Source organism: Cucurbita pepo, chromosome 14 (genome assembly GCF_057944985.1).
Source record: "Cucurbita pepo subsp. pepo isolate OVF chromosome 14, ASM5794498v1, whole genome shotgun sequence".
Lineage (NCBI taxonomy): Eukaryota > Viridiplantae > Streptophyta > Magnoliopsida > Cucurbitales > Cucurbitaceae > Cucurbita > Cucurbita pepo.
Window position 1 is genome coordinate 2,427,566 of NC_141811.1, and position 17,386 is coordinate 2,444,951.

The window sequence follows — 17,386 nt, forward strand, 5'->3', positions numbered from 1 at the left end:
AACCCGTTGGAATTCCACAACTATTAGCCTCTGAGAACACAATCAAGGTCAGTTTTTAAAATCTCGGGTAGAGGTAGAGGATAAGAAAATGCTCCATCCGTCTAAATCAATATTTTTGTTTAAAGATTGAGATGAAATTGAGTGGAAAATAGTAGGGCACAATCACAATCAGGTGACCTCTCTTGCCTTCAAAGAGTATCAAACCCATCAATTATGGTGCCTTTAAAGCAAACCCAAAGCCTTACATTTGCTACCCAACAAAGAATGAAAGCCACTTTGAGATCAACAAAACATTGGCCGAAGTAGACAAAAAGGATAAAGAAAAAGGTTTTTTTCTTCTTTTTTCTTCTTTTTTTTTTTTTTCTTGGGTATAATTATTAATGTTTTTAAATTCTAAAAATAGGTCAAGTTAGTTATTTCTAGAAATACGCTGTCGTTTCATTTGACACCTAAAAAATTCAGAATGATTGGATTAAATAATTGTGTTCTAAAATATAAAATATTTCTCTTTTCTTCATACCAACCATCAAATGGAAGGGCGTCCTTTATTCAAAATTTTCTCTTTAATATTCTAAAATAAAATATCATTTAAAAAAATCAATAATATTAGTCCCTAAATTTAATTAGTAAAACAGAATATATTCATGCGTGGAAGAGAAGTGTAAGCAAAATAAAGTGGGGAAGTGGGGCAGCCGAGCCGCCAAGAAGGTGTCAGCCAGATAATTTTAGATGCCCCCTACTACTACTTTTACATAAAAGCCAGCCATCATATGCCACGTGGTGATTTTTTATTTGTCTGTGAGGAATTATCTTCACTCTCTCGGCAAGTCAGTTTTTTTTGTTTTTTTTTTCTTTTCTATTTTACTATTTATCTTTTGTTACTCCATTTCTCTCTTTCCTCTCTCTGGATCTGAAATCGGCAAAATCTGAACCCTAAATTTCTTGGGGCTTTCACTTCGTAGATCGGGATAATGGAGATGTGGACCTCTTTCTATTGTCTATCATTCTGAAAGGTTTAGCTTCTCTTTTCTGTGTTATTTGATCCTCCAATTGAATATTTTATCGTATTCCTCACACATGTTCCTTCTGCACGACTTACTTCTGGAACTCCTCTGTTGTCTGCGTCTTTCGCTTTCGTTTTCTTCTCCACTAAGTGTATGAATCGCTTCTGAATCCAGTGCTACATGATCTGATCCCTAATTTTCTTTGGGCGTACTCTTGTTGAGCCGGTATATCATTTGATTCCACTTGTGCATATCTGCTTTAGGTTTTAAACATTCCCTCTATGCTGATTCATCTTCGCTGATCAAACGGTTTAAATTCTGTGATCTGGGTATCCTGGACCATGTTTTAGCGCTGCAGCAAATAGAGATGCGATGGATCCCCAAATTCCTTTTTCTTTTGCTTTGGCTTCCAAGCATCTATCTTTTTTCTTGCACGGTGATGAATTAGAATTGAATTGTCTGGTTTTTTTTTTTTTTTTTTCCTTTACCATCACGTTTGCGTTTAGTATATTTGGATCTGGTGTCATTGTTTGTGGAAGTAGCGTAAGACGTTTAAAACTCACATTTCCATATTTGATGTAGATCACTATTCACTATGAATGGCTCTTTGTCATGGTGTTAATTGCTTGGCTTCATGACTCAGGTTTCTAACATATTTATTTTAATGCCCGCCTAAGCTTATGGTTTAACGAGAAGGATAGTACCTAAGACTAATTCAAAGAAGATAATTCTAATTAGTCAAGTTCAAAATACATAGTCTTAGGTACTATCCTTTAATGCCCGCCACCATCCAATTATCTTCTTTGAATGTTAAATGTCTTCTTGAACGATCACATGTTGTATGTGTGAATGAAGGATGATGTAAGTGAATTTGCATGGAAGGGGAAAAGATCAGGGTACAAGCTTGTGACCACGAACTTAAGCTGTGAGGCTTAGGCTGCAAATGACTATGCAATTCTATAATTACTATACATATGCAGTTTATGCTTTTAATGCCATTGAACATTCCTTCATATCATTCCATATAAGTTTTTCATGATCTCTGCATTAAAGTATCGGCATAATGCTTGTTGTTTCTTTCATGCCTGTAGCAACTTTAGTTTACCCATGTTTTTTGCTGCTACCTTAGAAGTACTTAAGTACTTGGCCTTCAATTATATTATTGTTCTCTTTATTGGGTTCCTATTACGTAGTTTGACCTGTTAGCAGTTGGATGAGCTTATAATAACAAGCAGGTTTCTGTGTTTTCTTTTTCTAGTGAAGTTTATTGATTAGTTTATTCTATTCAATCCACAGCCATCAGGAAGGGCTCATGAGTTGCTCCAGTTTAGACAGCTTTCTGTTTGTTGCTACCGTTGGAATATAAAGCATCTTTTGGTACATTTGATATGTACAAAATGGATAAGTGGAAAGGCTGTGGAAAACTAAGGCAACTGTTGCCGAGAGGTGGTTCTGTAACTTCTTACAAGTATGCTCTTTTGCTGTCACCTGTTGTCTCTGTCTGGGATTGCATTGTCAGGAAAAGGAGGTATTCCTACAGACCTGAGTGGGTGTAATGTTTAGGATAGTAAAATATAGTAGATTTTAATAGAGTGATCCTCTATAGACTCTACAGTATCATGATGAAAGGATGGAGAAACAATTGCGAGGATATATATACTACTTACAACTAGTTCTTTGAAAAAGTGATTGAAAAGATTAGTTAGGTATGGCTAGTTTTGTGACTAGTATGGGTAATAAAGGACAACCTGTCGTGAAGAAAGCAAAAAAGAAGCAGGTGAAGGATGAGTTGGATCGTCAGAAACAAGCTGAGAAGAAAAAGAGGCGGTTAGAAAAAGCCCTTGCTACTTCAGCAGCTATTATATCTGAACTTGAAAAGAAAAAACAAATGAAGAAGGAAGAACAGCAAAGGCTAGATGAAGAAGGTGCTGCTATTGCTGAGGCTGTTGCTCTGCATGTCCTCATTGGTGAAGACTCAGATGACTCATACAAGATTTTTCTGAAAAATGACGGTCTCAACCCTTGGGAGTGCCCTGGGCAGATTGACCACGTAATGAATGTTACAAGACCTGGCATTCCAGTGCAGGAGTTCGGGAGGTGCTCCCTTGAAGGGAGTAGGTGGACCTCTAATCTCAATAGATTTGGATCAACGTGGCACGGATTTCGGAATGACTACTGGTCAGTCTCAGCTGGACCTTATGCTGAAGGTCACCACCATGCCTTATGTTTCGAGCAAGTTGATGGTGCTGTAAGTGAGATTTCTGCTGGTATTATAGCAGCTCAGTCTGTCTCTTCGCTTCAAATTGCAGTAGACGGGGATGAAGAAATCGACATCCTTGACAGAATGCAAAGGGGTATGTAATTTAAACCACACATTTGAAATGGTGGTAGTTTGGTTTTGTACATGTTCTCATAATTGTTTAACTCTTTATGGTTGACCTGAATCCTGCCGTTTGCCCGGGAGATTAGTCTGTCTTTTTTGGGGAGTTCTAAGTTATCTTGTACGCAGTGTTGTTCTTATCGTCAGTCCCTAAGCTCGCAAATTCAACATGCAGTTTGTGTTGATGTGCTCAAAGGGCACTCTCAGCAGCAGTTTGAATGCATTCTTGCTAAACTCCGTTCACTCAGATCATTAGTCTTGTGGCTTGTTGAATTGTATTTTTAAGAATTTGTATTATAGAAAATGTTATGCTTCAATGACTTAACTGGCTGTCAACATTATCTACTTCAGATTCTTTCAGATTTTCAGGTATGTACTCACTCAGGATGGATTTTCTGATTTTTTTTTTCTTTTCTTTTTTCCGGAAAACCTGTGATAGATGACTAAAGCTAGTGAAATTTGGTTTCTTCCACAAATGTTAGTCAGCAAAACATTGAAGTTATAACCAAAATTTAGTTCCCCACCATTTGAGCCCAAATTTGGATAAGGATCAGGTAAACGAATAAAAGAGCTAATTTGGATAAAGATGGTACCACGATTCCATCAAAATTTGTCCGAAACGAAAAGACCAAACTTCCAAGCAAATCAGATGAACCACGAAATGGGTTGCTATGTATTGACTTGAAGGGTTCTGCACAAAATATCATCAGATGCAAAAGAAGGAGCAGCTCCATAAACGCACACAAATCAATATATTTCTCAGTAATAAAAATGAAATTTTACACTTAATGAAACAAATAAACCTAAGTTCATCAACACGATTTTCACTTGTACCTAACAACATTCCAGCACACTTTCATATATCACGCTGCAATCGGGAATTGAGCAACATTGGTGACTCTTCATTTGCTTTGCGTTGTTGCTGTGCACCTTCAACTTGACTCCCTATTTCTGAACTACTCGATGGTTTGGCACCAGTAGTAATAAGATTCTTAAACCATGCAGCTTGAAATCTAGAAGCACCTCTATTCGAATCACTAGTAGAGTCTGGAGAAGACAAGACGTTGTTCGTGGCCCCTAGAAGAAAACGGTAAGCCACTTTGCTGGCCGATACGATCTCTGTCTTTGCCTGTTTAAACTGCAATAACGCGATAAAAACCAACAAACCACATTTAGCTCGTTGCAGATTTTATTATAATTACTGAGCCATTTGCATAAAGTTTATAAAGTAAAAAATCACATTTTCTTCTCTGACAAAGGGAATAAATTGTCTAGCTTTTAGTTGATGAGTGTTAGGATCTTAAAAACCAAAATTACACACATCTAGACAATGGAAATTATAATGGTAGCAAAAATTTTGACCAAATTCCAACATATGAAAATATATAGTCTTAAGAACGTATAGCCTGCAGACCAGTCAGTATAACCCTTGTGCATGAATCGATCATCCATCCCTTACACTTTATACCTAATAATAGCAAGAAGATTTGGACTCCCATTTTTAAAAAAGAAACATTTTGAAATGTGCCAATATGCTAAGGGCTGAGCAAATGCAAGTTGTGGTAAAATTCTCCAAAGAATATGCAACATGTTGTGTGATCCCTCAGTCCAAAAAAGTCTAATTGCAACATGAAAAATGTTATGCGGTTACATGTTGCAGTAAAACTTACACGAACTGCTGTGTTTCCAGCTACTTCCAGTGCAGCATCACCAGCATTGGCAAACCGATTAACCCAACCTACAACAGGATAAACATTATCAGATTTTTTTTTTTTCTACCAAAAATTAATTAACATCCTCTAGTTAAAATCGAGGAAAGAGGAAGTCCCCACACACACCCACAATCCTTCCCCATCAAGTAATTTTCATCATACAACCACTACATTCTTGTTACTCTCACTGTTTTCACACCCTTCACCGCTTGTTACAAGGATTATCGACTAAGATATGGAGAAACGAGGAAAAAGGAAACCAACAGCAGGAAATTGTTAGGAGGAGATGAAAAGACTGGGAAAAAGTAACAACTTTCATGGACTTGCAAAGACAGAAAATAAGAATGACAGAGAAGAGAACATATAATTTAATAGAAGGAAAACTAAAATTGGAGAGGGAGAGAGAGAGATGAAATAGCAAGAAAATGAAGATGTATTTGGTAAGATCTATGCTTCAAATGCCCCCTAAACTCAGTAATGAGCCATGAACCTCACAAGATGTAATCATATAAAAAAGCCTGTTATACAATTCTGTGAGACTTCAAAATGCTCTGTTTGCCTTGCTGCAGAATTGAACCTCAGACTAGGTGCCTAAATATCTATTGAAGACCAGTAATGCACTTATTATTGACATACTTAATGAGCTTCTTAGAGCAATATAAGCCATTCTTCATCAAAAGTGATGCATTTAAAAGCAGAACAAAACAAAAACATTATATTAAAACCATGATGATGCAAATATATACTGAGAGGCCAATGAAGGAGGTTAACATGTTAACAACAATTTAGCAAACCTAATAGATGTAAAAGTATTTCTTTGGTTATCTCCACAAGCATCAGAAAATGAATCTAGTGAATGTCTCAAATGCTAAGAGAAATTGTCTCAGAACAAAGATCTTATATTATAGATCATAATGGTATGCATTCAGATCACATTACCTGGAAGCTTTGATACATTGAGCATTTCGCAGAACTGATCACAAAAGTGGTTACAATTTCTTGATAGCAAGTCATATGAACTTCCAGGCCACTCTCTACTAAGTTCTCTTAAAATCTGATTCACCTTGAAAATTGAACAGTTTGTTCTTCCAAGGTTAATACTTTCACGATATGTGTACATTGGGTTCTGTCCAGAGGGGCAACTGAAAACTCCAGTTCCATGCTCGCAAAACCCAAAGGACCATTCATCATCTCCATAAACCTGTAGGGCATAGCACAATTAATCCAACAGTACGTTCACCTGTAAAAGTCACAAGTCTACGTAGGGGAATTATGGGTAGGAAAATGTGATTGGCAGTGAGCACAAGGGTGTGAGCTTCAATAGCCTTATAATTTGTTAGAGAGTACTGTTTTTTTTTGTTTTTTTCTTTATATAAGAAACAAGTTTGAGAGTAATGTTTAATATCTTCTATGAAGAAAATATTAGCTGCAAAATGTCACGTAGTCGAATAAAACTCGTATATGACATGCTTATGATTATTCATGGCCAGAATGGGAGTGAAAACATAAGTGGATAAATGATTAAACAATCTATTGCAAAAGATTCCACATGTCTTAAGGTAAAGATAAAATAAGTAACGTTATCTCACAATCTAGATTAAGTTTTGGCGTCCAGTCAGAGTCCAACCTCTTCTGAACAAGAACAATTTCTGACTGAAATAAATAGAATTAACAAACTCTTAAAAGTCCAAAATGAACCAACACAATACATTTTCAGTAGGTATAGTCTCTACCTCTACTAAAGAAAATATCCACCTGGATCAGAGCAACATATAAAAAACCACTGGAGACAGATACCCCCGCTAAAATAAGACAGAGCCACACTGACATTCACACTTGCAAACCAATGAAGATACCAATTGTTCATCTTCAACTGAGAAACATAGGGATTAACGGGAAATAAAATCTAAGGGTAACAATATTAACTAAAGAAACCATCACTACTTAGTCTACAAAAACCTGTAAATACAAAAGAAACAAAGGAGAAAGCGGCAAACCTGAACAGCGCTATGAAAGATACCGCCAAGACCAATTCCATCCTTGAAGATCTTGTTGATATTAACGATTGTATTGTTGGTCTTATCTGATCCGCTATTGGTGACGTCGTATATGTGCAGTATCACGTCGGTCATTTTTCAAGAAAAACGCAAACCAAAACCCTAAACTGTAAACCTGGTGCTCTTTTTCTCTCAGAATTTGAAACAAAATTACCCTAACCCTAAATCAACTTGCCTCGCAATGTCTCTCAGTTGGAAAATGAGTTGTACCAATTGGATTCAAATGAAATCAAAACAACCTTTCAGCCACCGTTATCTTTCTACTTCACTATGATTTGCTCTTCGTTGTCTCTGATTTCAAAATCTTCCGCCTCGAAAATCGAAATCTCTGTCTCTGGTTACTCCTTTCCTTTTTCTTGAACTCCAACAGAGGGAATTCAGATTGAGTTTTGGAACACACGCTATTGGATCTCCGATTCGCATCAAAGCTGGAAGTTGCATTTAAAAATTTTCAAAATAAAGGATTTTATGATAATTTCCCTTTCTCCGAAATGATTGAAGAGTCATGTGTGATTACCAATTTGCCCTTGGGAATGTGAGAATATTCAGAAATTGGACTGGAGCACAGCTGGCGTGGCAGTCGGTGCCAGGTTGCAGGATGGATGACGGAGTAAGCTCATTGTCTGAAATGAGTTGGACAAGTGGGCCCCATCTCGTCGTCTTCATTGACAGTTCAGCACTAACTCTTTAGTCTATTCGTATTCTTTTACAATTTTCTTTTCTTTTCTTTTTTTCTTTTAGTTTTTGAGATTTAAAAATATTTAGTTAGGAATATTAAATACCAATCTTTATGAGTTCCATTTTTTCCTTTTTAAATTTAAAATTATTTCTATTAATTTTTTTTTTTAGCTAAAATAAAGAAGAAATTCAATTCCAAGAAAGCATAGGACTTTCTCGTAGTTCTTGGTCCATGAAGATATGTTGTTGGATGATTCGTATTAATTTTTCATTGAAGTCGAACTTAAATCTGTGCTCGAGAGATAGCTGACCATATACTAATAAGAGATGTAAAGCTTCTTGAGAAAGGAGGAGCCAAGGTCGTCTGTCAGGCCACCTAAATGCCACGAGTAAATGAAGGTTGGTTCTACATTGGATATCACCTATTGTTGGGATTGTTGGGAGATGAGTTCCATGTCGGCTAATTAAGAGATTGATCATGAATTTATAAGTAATGAATACTATCTTCATTGGTAGGAGTCTTCATGTAGAAACCAAAATCAAAGTCATGAGAGCTTAAGCTCAAAGCGGACAATATCATACCATTATAGAGAGTCATAATTTCTAACACCTAAATCACTCCATCTATCATCCCGAGGAGAAGTTTGGACTGCCTACCATGGTAGGTAAGACAAAAAGAACTATAAGGTGTAATTCATAACCCGAAGTCAAGAACCAGGATAGAACACCCAAAGTCTTAGCCTAGGTAAGACCACGTAAGGTGGCTCAAAATCACCATAACACAAAACAACATGGTAGGAAGGCTCAATGAAGTCATATGAGAAGATGATGACCCATAATGTTTAATATGGGTCCAGCCACGGCTTACCAAGCAGCCCCAGCCATCGTGAGATGCACGTTTCGACCTGAACCAGAAAACGTCGAGGTGGGGGGAAGGTAACGTCAAGGTCGCTCCTGACCCGATTCAAATCTTGTCAAACTAACCTGCACATAACTAACTAGCTAATTTTTCCTCAGATATCACACTAACAAATGACCTATTACAACATTATAAGCCAGCAGAGTTATCTCAGAAGGCTTGGCTGTAATTTTGTTAGAGTATATGGATTCTTCTGTTTAAGAATCCATCATAAAGCTAGCTATCTTCCATCATTAGTAAGCAACTGGGAGAAAACTTTGGTTCTACTTATGTCTGAATAGTTTTCAGTACCTTCATCTGAATGTCTCCTCAAGTCGCTTGGATGAGTTGCGGTGGACGTCGGAAAGTTGGATTCATCGACATCTACGGGTTCTGATGGCTCGATCGGTGGCTCGATTTGTAGTTGAAGAACATATTCCAAGTTCCATAAGACATCTCCCATTGTTGGTCTGTCAATTCCATAGTCAGCCAAACATTTTTCTGCTGTTTCTCCATATTTCTTTAACGAACTCGGATTGATTTTCCCGACCAAATGTGGATCGATGATCTTTTCGAGCATTCCTTTCCGTTGCCAATGCAGCGCCCATTCGGCGAGATTTACTTGTTCCCTATCAAGCAATGGATCAACAGCAGGCCTAGCACAAAGAACTTCATAGAGCACTACTCCAAATGAATACACATCCGACTTATCAGTGAGTTGTTGTCTTCGAAAATACTCTGGATCAAGATAGCCAAAGCTACCTTTTACTCCCGTACTAACGTGTGTCTCGTTGAGACGAGGCCCCGATCTTGAAAGACCAAAATCAGCAACTTTAGCAACAAAGCTCTCATCCAGTAAAATGTTGGTTGACTTGATATCGCGGTGGATGATGCCCTGTGCAAAACCAGTGTGGAGGTAGTGAAGACCTCTGGCTGCACCAATGCAGATTTCGAGTCGTTGTTTCCACGACAAAGGCGACACGACCGAGCCATACAACTGCTTTTTCAATGGACCTTTCTCTATATATTCATAAACCAGTATCATTTCTGACTGTTCTTCGCAGTATCCAACAAGTGAAACAAGATGGTGATGTCGAATCTTGGACAAGATAGCTATCTCAGTGTGGAATTCAGGAAGGCCCTGCCGTGATCCTGGCACACCTCTCTTCACTGCAACATTTATATTGTCCCTAAGAACCCCTTTGTAAACCATACCAAATCCGCCCGAACCAATGATCAAACTCTCGTCGAAATCGTTTGTTGCTGACTGAATTTCAGTGAAGGGGATCTTCAAGTTTTGGTATCCATTTGGCCCAAAAGATGCAAGAGTTGATCCCCTTGATAATTTACTATCAGAACTGCCACCTGCATATGCCTGAACCGAAGTCCAGCCTGCGCTCTCCGCCCGCCTCGGCGTCGGTTTCTTTCTCCTCTTGCATACCAAAGCAAGAATTGCAGCAAAAACCAGACATAAACCAACGAATCCACCAACAATAGGACCTACAATGACCCATGAATTTCTCTTTTTCTTCTCAGTTTCTGAAAACATACCCCTAGCACTCACCATCTCCATGATCTCTGCTCCATTTAAGATCGCATTATATCCCAAAGAACTGCTCAGATCAGACGGTCCAACACTTATTTGAATATTTCCAGAACCATCAGAATCCACAATGAAATCAAAATATAAAGGAGTTAATAGCCGAGAGGAAAGAGATGACAAATCCAGGTCCTTATATGCAGGATAGCCATTGATATACACATTGAAATACAACTGATTAAGAGCAAAGCTAACAATATCACAGAAATGCAAGCGAACCAAGTACTTCATGCCATTAGAATCCAATGGAAACTTCCAGGTGAGGTTAAATTTCGCACCCAAAACTGCGATGTCCTTGTTCATCTGTTGCGCCGTCATGTAAACAATGTCCGGCGCATCCTCCCGAGTGGCGCCGCCGGCCTGATAGTACGGAGCCTGAAAAGTTGAGGCAAGCTTTGCCGCCGACTTTATAACCAGATAAGGCTCATCGGGCACCCAAGTTCTCCAAAGACTGTCGTTAAACGGGGTCAATTTGGAACCCCCAACGTTAATTCTGTATTTGGTTTCCAAGACTTGCGATGTGAGTTTGTAATATTCTCGAACTCCATTAGAATCCACAAGCTTAGCTCCATTATCGGTGATGAGTTCTTTAGGGGCTGAAAATACCTCGATTGCATTCACGAATCCTAAACCCGAACCCGAAACCGGTTCGAAATCGATTTCAAGCACGTTGGCGTCAATTCTCACGATGAACTCTTTAATTACAGAATCGTTAACGTGAGAAATATTAGAAAGCAACAATCCATTGGCCGAGATAGTGAAATTTGCAGAATGTAAATCGAATTCCAGCGCCGAAAATGGCGAAAGATGGAACCGTAGCAAGTGAGTACCGTTCTTCTTGAGGTTGAATTTGTAGCTTGAGGCCCTGGTGAAAACTCTAGCTGTGTGATACAAAGAGGTAGAATCCGGAGGTGGATTCCGATTGGAAACCGCCACCGATCGGCCGGCGACGAGAAAGCCGGGAGCGGGTTTCAATGAATCGCCAACGAAGACGCGATTAAAGAAGGAGGAATTGGAGGATGATCCGCAGCTGAGAAGGTAAATGTCAGAGGGAACAACATCAGCAGAAAGAAAAGGAAGGAAAAGAAGAAGGAGAAAGAGGAGTTTGGAGATCGCCATGGGAGGCGCCAAAGAGTTGCAGAGAAATGTTCCGCAAAGTGACAGTAAGGAGTGAAAAATGAAAATATTGGAAAGTTGAAGGGCCAAATAGTAAGTCGACTTTGACCATATATCAAAAAGGATAGTATAACATGATGAGACATTTTTATGAAAGCTCCAACGATTATGACCATGTCGTGACGTGGCAATTCAATTTTTAATTTATTAAATTCCTAAATTCTATAAGAACTCAATCAAGGATTTTTAAGTGTAATTTTATGTGACAGGTATGTTAGTTAAAAATAAAAATAAATTAGATGCTTAATTATGATATTAAATTATTGAACAAAAAAAAAAAAAACAAAATAAAAATAATAAATATTTATCTAAAAATATATTACATCCTTCATTAAAAAAAAAAAATGTTATATTATTATTTATAGAGATAAAATGTATTAATCTTCATTTAAATAAAACTTTCAAAAAATTGGATTCATTTTTCTATTAATTTCAACCACAAAAATTACCGTGGTTAAAATTGATTCAACTAAGTAATTATAATTTTATTTTCCACAATTTTAATAGAAATTTCACATCAGCATTGATTACTTCCACTCATTTTTGGAAAATACACTTTGCAAGTGGGATTGTCACAAAACATACCAAAGGAAAGATGGAAGATATGCTTTTAACAATAATTTAATTATTTCTATTTTTCAATTATTATTATTTTTTTGAATTTTTTTTAATCCGCTTCTAAAAATAAAAACTACTTTTTATTTAATTTAAAAAACTGGACTGAATTTCTTAAAACATTAGTAAGTAAAAATTAAGAGTAAAAACGTTGGCAATAATATGATTTGGAGTAGTAGTGGGTGAGTGGATATCATTTTCATGAGCATGCAAAACCCCATTATAATTTTGCTCTAAGTTTTAGGCATCCCTTTTATACATTTCTCCTTGTGTTTGGCTGCATTATTAAAGTGGACAAAGTGGACAAAATCATAGAGTCGTGTTCGTCTAACATGGTATCAGAGACAGACCCTAAACTTAGCCGTGTCAATAGATTGGTAAATCCTCAAACATCGAACAAAGGACTCCAAAAGAAAAGGAGTCAAAGCCTCCTCGAATGAAGTAAAAAATGACTAAGACTCCAAAGGAGTCAAGCCTCGATTAAGGGGGGCGCACTTTGTTTGAGGGGAGGTATTGGATAATGAAAGTCCCACGTCGGCTAATTTAGGGAATGATCATGGATTTATAGACTCATACCATTGTCGAGAGTCGTGTTCGTCGAACAATATATATATATATGATTTTCTAAATCGGTAATTTGATATTTGTATAATTATAATTAGATGTAACGTAGTGAAACATCACACAAAATGTAATAAAATAAATAAATAAATATTTTAATTAATAATATATTATGATGTGTTTTAAGAATAAAATTGAAAGCATGTATTTTTTAATTGCGGTACACGCAGGGTTTAAAAAAAGAAAAAAACTTTAGTTTATATCACTGTGTTTTACCGAGTGATGAAGTCCATCGTTGGTGTTCTCTCTCCGTCCAATCCACCTCGCCGGAGATGGCCTTACAGTCGCAGCTCGCCTCGAAGTCGCCCGAAGTACAGCTTCTATGTTTGTCTTCCTGCAAAATCTCAGCTAGATTCTCCAGGAGCATCGCGATCGCTCCTCGGCCACCGGTGCAACCGTTGTCGTCGTCGTCGTCATCAGCAGCAGCTGAAAGTGCACGCCGGAGATTCTGGAACTTTTGCGGCACCAGTACCGGAAATGTTCAACTGAGACGAAATGTTGCTGTTAGATCTCATCTGAAATTGAATCTCCCCCTCATTTCTCCTCATGACCAGTGGGGCAACTGGACTGTTTTATTTTCCATTGGAGCCTTCGGTATCTGGTGAACTTTTACATTGCTTCTTGAACTTTTATTGATTAGATTCCTGATTGAATTAGATGTACAATTCGCGAGAGAGTAAATTTTAATATGATTTGTTAAAATTCATTGTAGTAGTATTAAGGTTTGTGGTTCCCAATTTTTATTGTTAATATTGCTTTCTAAGTCCGGAAAACAGCCAGTTCACGCCTTTGTTTTGTGCTTTTGATTCTTGTTTATTTCGTACAGGCAATGTTTTATGGTTTGATTTCTGATCCAATGTTGTAATTTCGTTTCTTGAATGGAATCTTTGTTTTGTATTGAGAAAAGGTCGTTGATGTTATTAATGTGCAGTCAATGTGCAGTCAATGTTCAGTTGAGTAATTTTGCACAATTTTCGTCAGAATGGCCTTCTAACGAGTTGGTAGCCAAACTGAGCTATAGGATGTCGGGAGATAATAGATCTAACGAAAGAAAAATGGAAAATAAGAAAATATTTAGGAATTTCACGGACTCTGTGTGAGATTAGTGGAGATGCAAGTTACTATGTACACCCATAAGAAGAACTTGGCAGTGTTGGGATTTAGTTTTGATTCTTAAGAGTATATGCGATACTCTGAAATGAAGTTCTGGTCTTTTTCCTTTCACGTTGATTTTCTTTCTTATTGTTGCTTTCTTGAAATTGAAGGTCTGAGAAAACGAAGGTTGGTAGTGCATTAAGTGGTGCCCTAGTGAGCGCATTGGTGGGACTTGCAGCCAGTAATTTTGGGATCATTGCATCTGATGCTCCAGCTTTTCCTATTGTTTTGGAGTTTTTGCTACCGTTAGCAGTTCCTATGCTGTTATTTAGGGCAGATTTGCGCAATGTAATAAAGTCAACTGGGACACTTCTCTTGGCATTTTTGTTAGGTTCAGGTAATGGCCCCCATGAGGACCTCCACGATTGCTTTGTGAGTTTCTGATTCTCAAATCTTGTTTTACATGCCATGTTGATTAGTTCTGTATGAGCCATTATGGCTTAGTATGAATAATATGATCAATTCTAAAATATCGTTCGAACTACTTATAATTTATAACCTTGCCTTTTTTTTCCCTTGAATCTTCAGGAAATGTCATATACTTTGGGCCCTGTTCTTAACCAAGATATTCAAATAAGTTGAGAGAACAACTTAACAAATCAGATTATTAGAACAGTTCATGAATGCATGTTCACAGGGTAGACATGTCTGTTTATTATTTGATTCCTGAAAATCAAATCGTCTCTTTGATAATCTGACCTTTAAGTTGCTAATGCACTTTAGTTGCTCATGATAATATTTTGTATGTTTGGATTAGGTTGATATCCAATAAATTACATTGGTTAATATCTGTTAAGTTCTCTTCAAACATTAGATTCTTTTTGGTCACTCACTCACACCACGTAGAGTCATCTTGACAAGTTTTGCCGTTGTTCTCTTTCTTTTGATAGTTGCAACAACAATTGGAACTGTTGTGGCCTATTTTCTTGTACCAATGCAATCACTTGGTCAAGACAGTTGGAAAATTGCCGCCGCACTAATGGGAAGACATATTGGTGGAGGTAATATGCTCTCCTTATCTCATCTTCTAGCTATATATGAATCCCTTGGCAGTCTCAATTTCAAGTAGTGACACATTGATCCATTGAACTATTATTCTTCAGTTCACTATCATCTCATAGATGTTATGTTCTTTGTTTGTATGGGTGCAGCTGTCAATTATGTTGCTATATCTGATGCCCTTGGTGTCACTTCATCAGTATTAGCAGCTGGACTTGCTGCGGATAATGTAATTTGTGCAGCGTATTTTGCAACATTGTTTGCATTAGCATCTAAAGTACCTCCTGAACCAACGACATTTAATGATGCTACGGGTATGAAATTCCACTTGTTTTGGCCTGTATAATCTCTAGTTGTTCAATATTTTTCTGAGGCATGATTTTTGGTGAATGATTAAACAAAGCAAATGTCGTATATGTTGCTGCAGCTTTCCATATATTGTTGGAATTTTGGAATTATCACTTGTGATGTGTGTGGTCAGTTTCATAGGATAAACTCGTAACTATATTATGAAATGTTTCCAAATTAGGCCTCTAATGGAAGTTGTGTTGGGTAGATGCTGGAAAGGATGCAGAAATTGAGGATAGCAACAAGCTTCCGGTGTTACAATCTGCCATAGCCCTTGCTGTATCGTTTGCCATTTGTAAAGCTGGTTCCTACCTGACCAAATATTTTGGAATTCAAGGTGGTAGCATGCCAGCAATTACCGCCATCATTGTTGTCTTAGCAACCATTTTTCCCAAGCCGTTTGCTTACCTTGCTCCTTCTGGTGGGGCTCTGGCTATGATTCTAATGCAGGTTACTTTTGTGCAATTCATCCACTCTTTATAATTGTCTATGCACAAATTTTTGAATTTGTAATGATCTTTACCCCTTCATCATTGTCTGGAAACAGATTTTCTTTGCTGTAGTGGGAGCAAGTGGAAATGTATGGAGTGTCATCAGCACTGCGCCAAGTATCTTCTTGTTTTCTCTTGTCCAGATCGCAGTCCATCTTGCCATAATCCTTGGTCTTGGAAAGCTGCTTGGCTTCGACCAAAAGTTGCTGCTGATAGCATCGAATGCCAACGTTGGAGGTCCCACTACAGCCTGCGGGATGGCCACGGCTAAGGGTTGGAGTTCAATGGTTATTCCTGGAATTCTTGCTGGAATATTTGGAATCGCTATTGCGACTTTCCTAGGGATTGGATTTGGAATGATGGTCTTGAAATACATGTAATACCATTCAAATTTAGATCATAAAATCCTCTGCTTTTCTCCAAATCCCTGTAACTTATTTAATGGAACAACTTTTTAAGATAGTTTTTGCTCAAAGGACATTGGAGGAGACTTGTTGTCCCAGCAAGGCTCGATCTTGAGTATCTAATTGCAGGTCGTATATCAATTCGAGTTAAACTCAGTTGTTCAGGGACCAAAAAAATAGTGTTTCTCACTTATATACTAAGAATCTTCTCCTATATTAACTTGATTTCCAAAATAGTGTTTCTCACTTATATACTAAGAATCTTCTCCTATATTAACTTGATTTCCGGTAGTCCTTCCATTTAGCCAAATATATATATATATATATATATATATATATATATATATATATATATATATATATATATATATATATTTTTTTTTTTTTTTTTTTTTTTTTTTTTGTAGAAATTGAAAAAAAAAAAAAAAAAAAAAAAAAAACTCTGGCCTTTGGACTATAGTTGCGATCTCTAATGATATCCCAATAATGAAACCTTCTTCATACAATAAGTTGACTATTAGAATCTCAACATGTTTTTAAATGACTTTTTTTAATTATTAATTTGGAGATAATTTTCTTTATTATTAACGTTCATGTCAGCAACTTAGAGGGCAAGCATCCCATGAGCACTAATTTATTTAGATTCTAAGAGTACGTCCCACACTTATAATTATAATTGATTTAATTTTAATAAAAGTTAGCAAACTTAGTAAGTTAAAATGGTAAAATTATATGTAAATTTTTTTTAAAATTAAAAAACTAACTATACATTATACAAAGCATTCTAAACAATTTGAATCTAAGCTATAAAAAAAAAAATTATTTTTAATTTATGATAAAAATACCTCAAAATTGCACTGAAATGTTTTGAAGTTAAATTGTACTTCGTTATTGTACTATCAACCAACTCAGAGCTTGATCAGATGTACTACCACAACAGCTTAGCTAATAAATATATAATAGTCAACCAATGGAATATATTATATTAATCGAATAAAATTATTTTTAGAACTCGAATTTAAGCCACGAACAAATTTAGTTGATTTTAGAATTTCAACGCTAATTTGAGTTGATTTAACTTTGGTTCGTAACTAAGACTTTGATATTGAAGAATATATTCCATACAACCCTAATAATTATCATACTCAGAAATTTGTTTAGAGTACTTTTGAAACTCGGAATTAGAGAGTAACTGTCTAGCGAGGTAGAATTGAAGAGTTCAGAAATCATAAACTTGTATTTGAAACG

General features: G+C 36.8%; 4 protein-coding genes across 5 annotated transcripts; 2 read left to right on the plus strand and 2 right to left on the minus strand.

The window, feature by feature from the left end:
• The first annotated feature begins 2,555 nt into the window (after positions 1–2,555).
• Positions 2,556–3,709, plus strand: LOC111809672 (uncharacterized). Its single transcript, XM_087117351.1, has one exon. The coding sequence runs from the start codon at positions 2,713–2,715 to the stop codon at positions 3,364–3,366; it is 654 nt and encodes a 217-aa protein (XP_086973477.1). The 5' UTR covers positions 2,556–2,712; the 3' UTR covers positions 3,367–3,709.
• A 325-nt stretch (positions 3,710–4,034) lies between these two features.
• On the minus strand, positions 4,035–7,612 carry LOC111809670 (deSI-like protein At4g17486). The gene is made up of 4 exons (XM_023696050.2): positions 7,094–7,612; positions 6,036–6,297; positions 5,055–5,122; positions 4,035–4,522 (listed from the first exon to the last, which is right to left on the minus strand). Exons 1-4 carry the CDS (start codon positions 7,226–7,228, stop codon positions 4,241–4,243), a joined length of 747 nt encoding a protein of 248 aa, XP_023551818.2. The 5' UTR covers positions 7,229–7,612; the 3' UTR covers positions 4,035–4,240.
• A 760-nt stretch (positions 7,613–8,372) lies between these two features.
• On the minus strand, positions 8,373–11,511 carry LOC111810918 (putative receptor-like protein kinase At5g24010). Of its 2 annotated transcripts, XM_023697763.2 has the most exons (2): positions 9,042–11,511; positions 8,373–8,815 (listed from the first exon to the last, which is right to left on the minus strand). In XM_023697763.2, exons 1-2 carry the CDS (start codon positions 11,446–11,448, stop codon positions 8,811–8,813), a joined length of 2,412 nt encoding a protein of 803 aa, XP_023553531.2. In that variant the 5' UTR covers positions 11,449–11,511; the 3' UTR covers positions 8,373–8,810. The 2 variants fall into 2 exon arrangements, with proteins under 2 accessions (XP_023553531.2, XP_086973849.1); XM_087117723.1 differs by having other exon boundaries at positions 8,373–11,511.
• Positions 11,512–12,953: 1,442 nt separating this feature from the next.
• LOC111810914 (uncharacterized) lies at positions 12,954–16,193 on the plus strand. The gene is made up of 6 exons (XM_023697755.2): positions 12,954–13,342; positions 14,007–14,233; positions 14,787–14,897; positions 15,048–15,209; positions 15,452–15,693; positions 15,791–16,193. Exons 1-6 carry the CDS (start codon positions 13,014–13,016, stop codon positions 16,112–16,114), a joined length of 1,395 nt encoding a protein of 464 aa, XP_023553523.1. The 5' UTR covers positions 12,954–13,013; the 3' UTR covers positions 16,115–16,193.
• The last annotated feature ends 1,193 nt before the right edge of the window (positions 16,194–17,386 follow it).

Excerpts from the sequence above, each read along its gene's own strand:
- LOC111810914 (XM_023697755.2), top strand. The coding sequence starts at position 13,014 with ATGGCCTTACAGTCGCAGCTCGCCTCGAAGTCGCCCGAAGTACAGCTT. Across the intron at positions 14,234-14,786 it reads GGCATTTTTGTTAGGTTCAG|TTGCAACAACAATTGGAACT; the intron begins GTAATGGCCCCC and ends TTCTTTTGATAG. Across the intron at positions 14,898-15,047 it reads GGGAAGACATATTGGTGGAG|CTGTCAATTATGTTGCTATA; the intron begins GTAATATGCTCT and ends GTATGGGTGCAG.
- LOC111809670 (XM_023696050.2), bottom strand. The coding sequence starts at position 7,228 with ATGACCGACGTGATACTGCACATATACGACGTCACCAATAGCGGATCA. Across the intron at positions 6,298-7,093 it reads TCTTTCATAGCGCTGTTCAG|GTTTATGGAGATGATGAATG; the intron begins GTTTGCCGCTTT and ends TATGCCCTACAG. Across the intron at positions 5,123-6,035 it reads CAATGTATCAAAGCTTCCAG|GTTGGGTTAATCGGTTTGCC; the intron begins GTAATGTGATCT and ends ATCCTGTTGTAG.
- LOC111809672 (XM_087117351.1), top strand. The coding sequence starts at position 2,713 with ATGGCTAGTTTTGTGACTAGTATGGGTAATAAAGGACAACCTGTCGTG.
- LOC111810918 (XM_087117723.1), bottom strand. The coding sequence starts at position 11,448 with ATGGCGATCTCCAAACTCCTCTTTCTCCTTCTTCTTTTCCTTCCTTTT.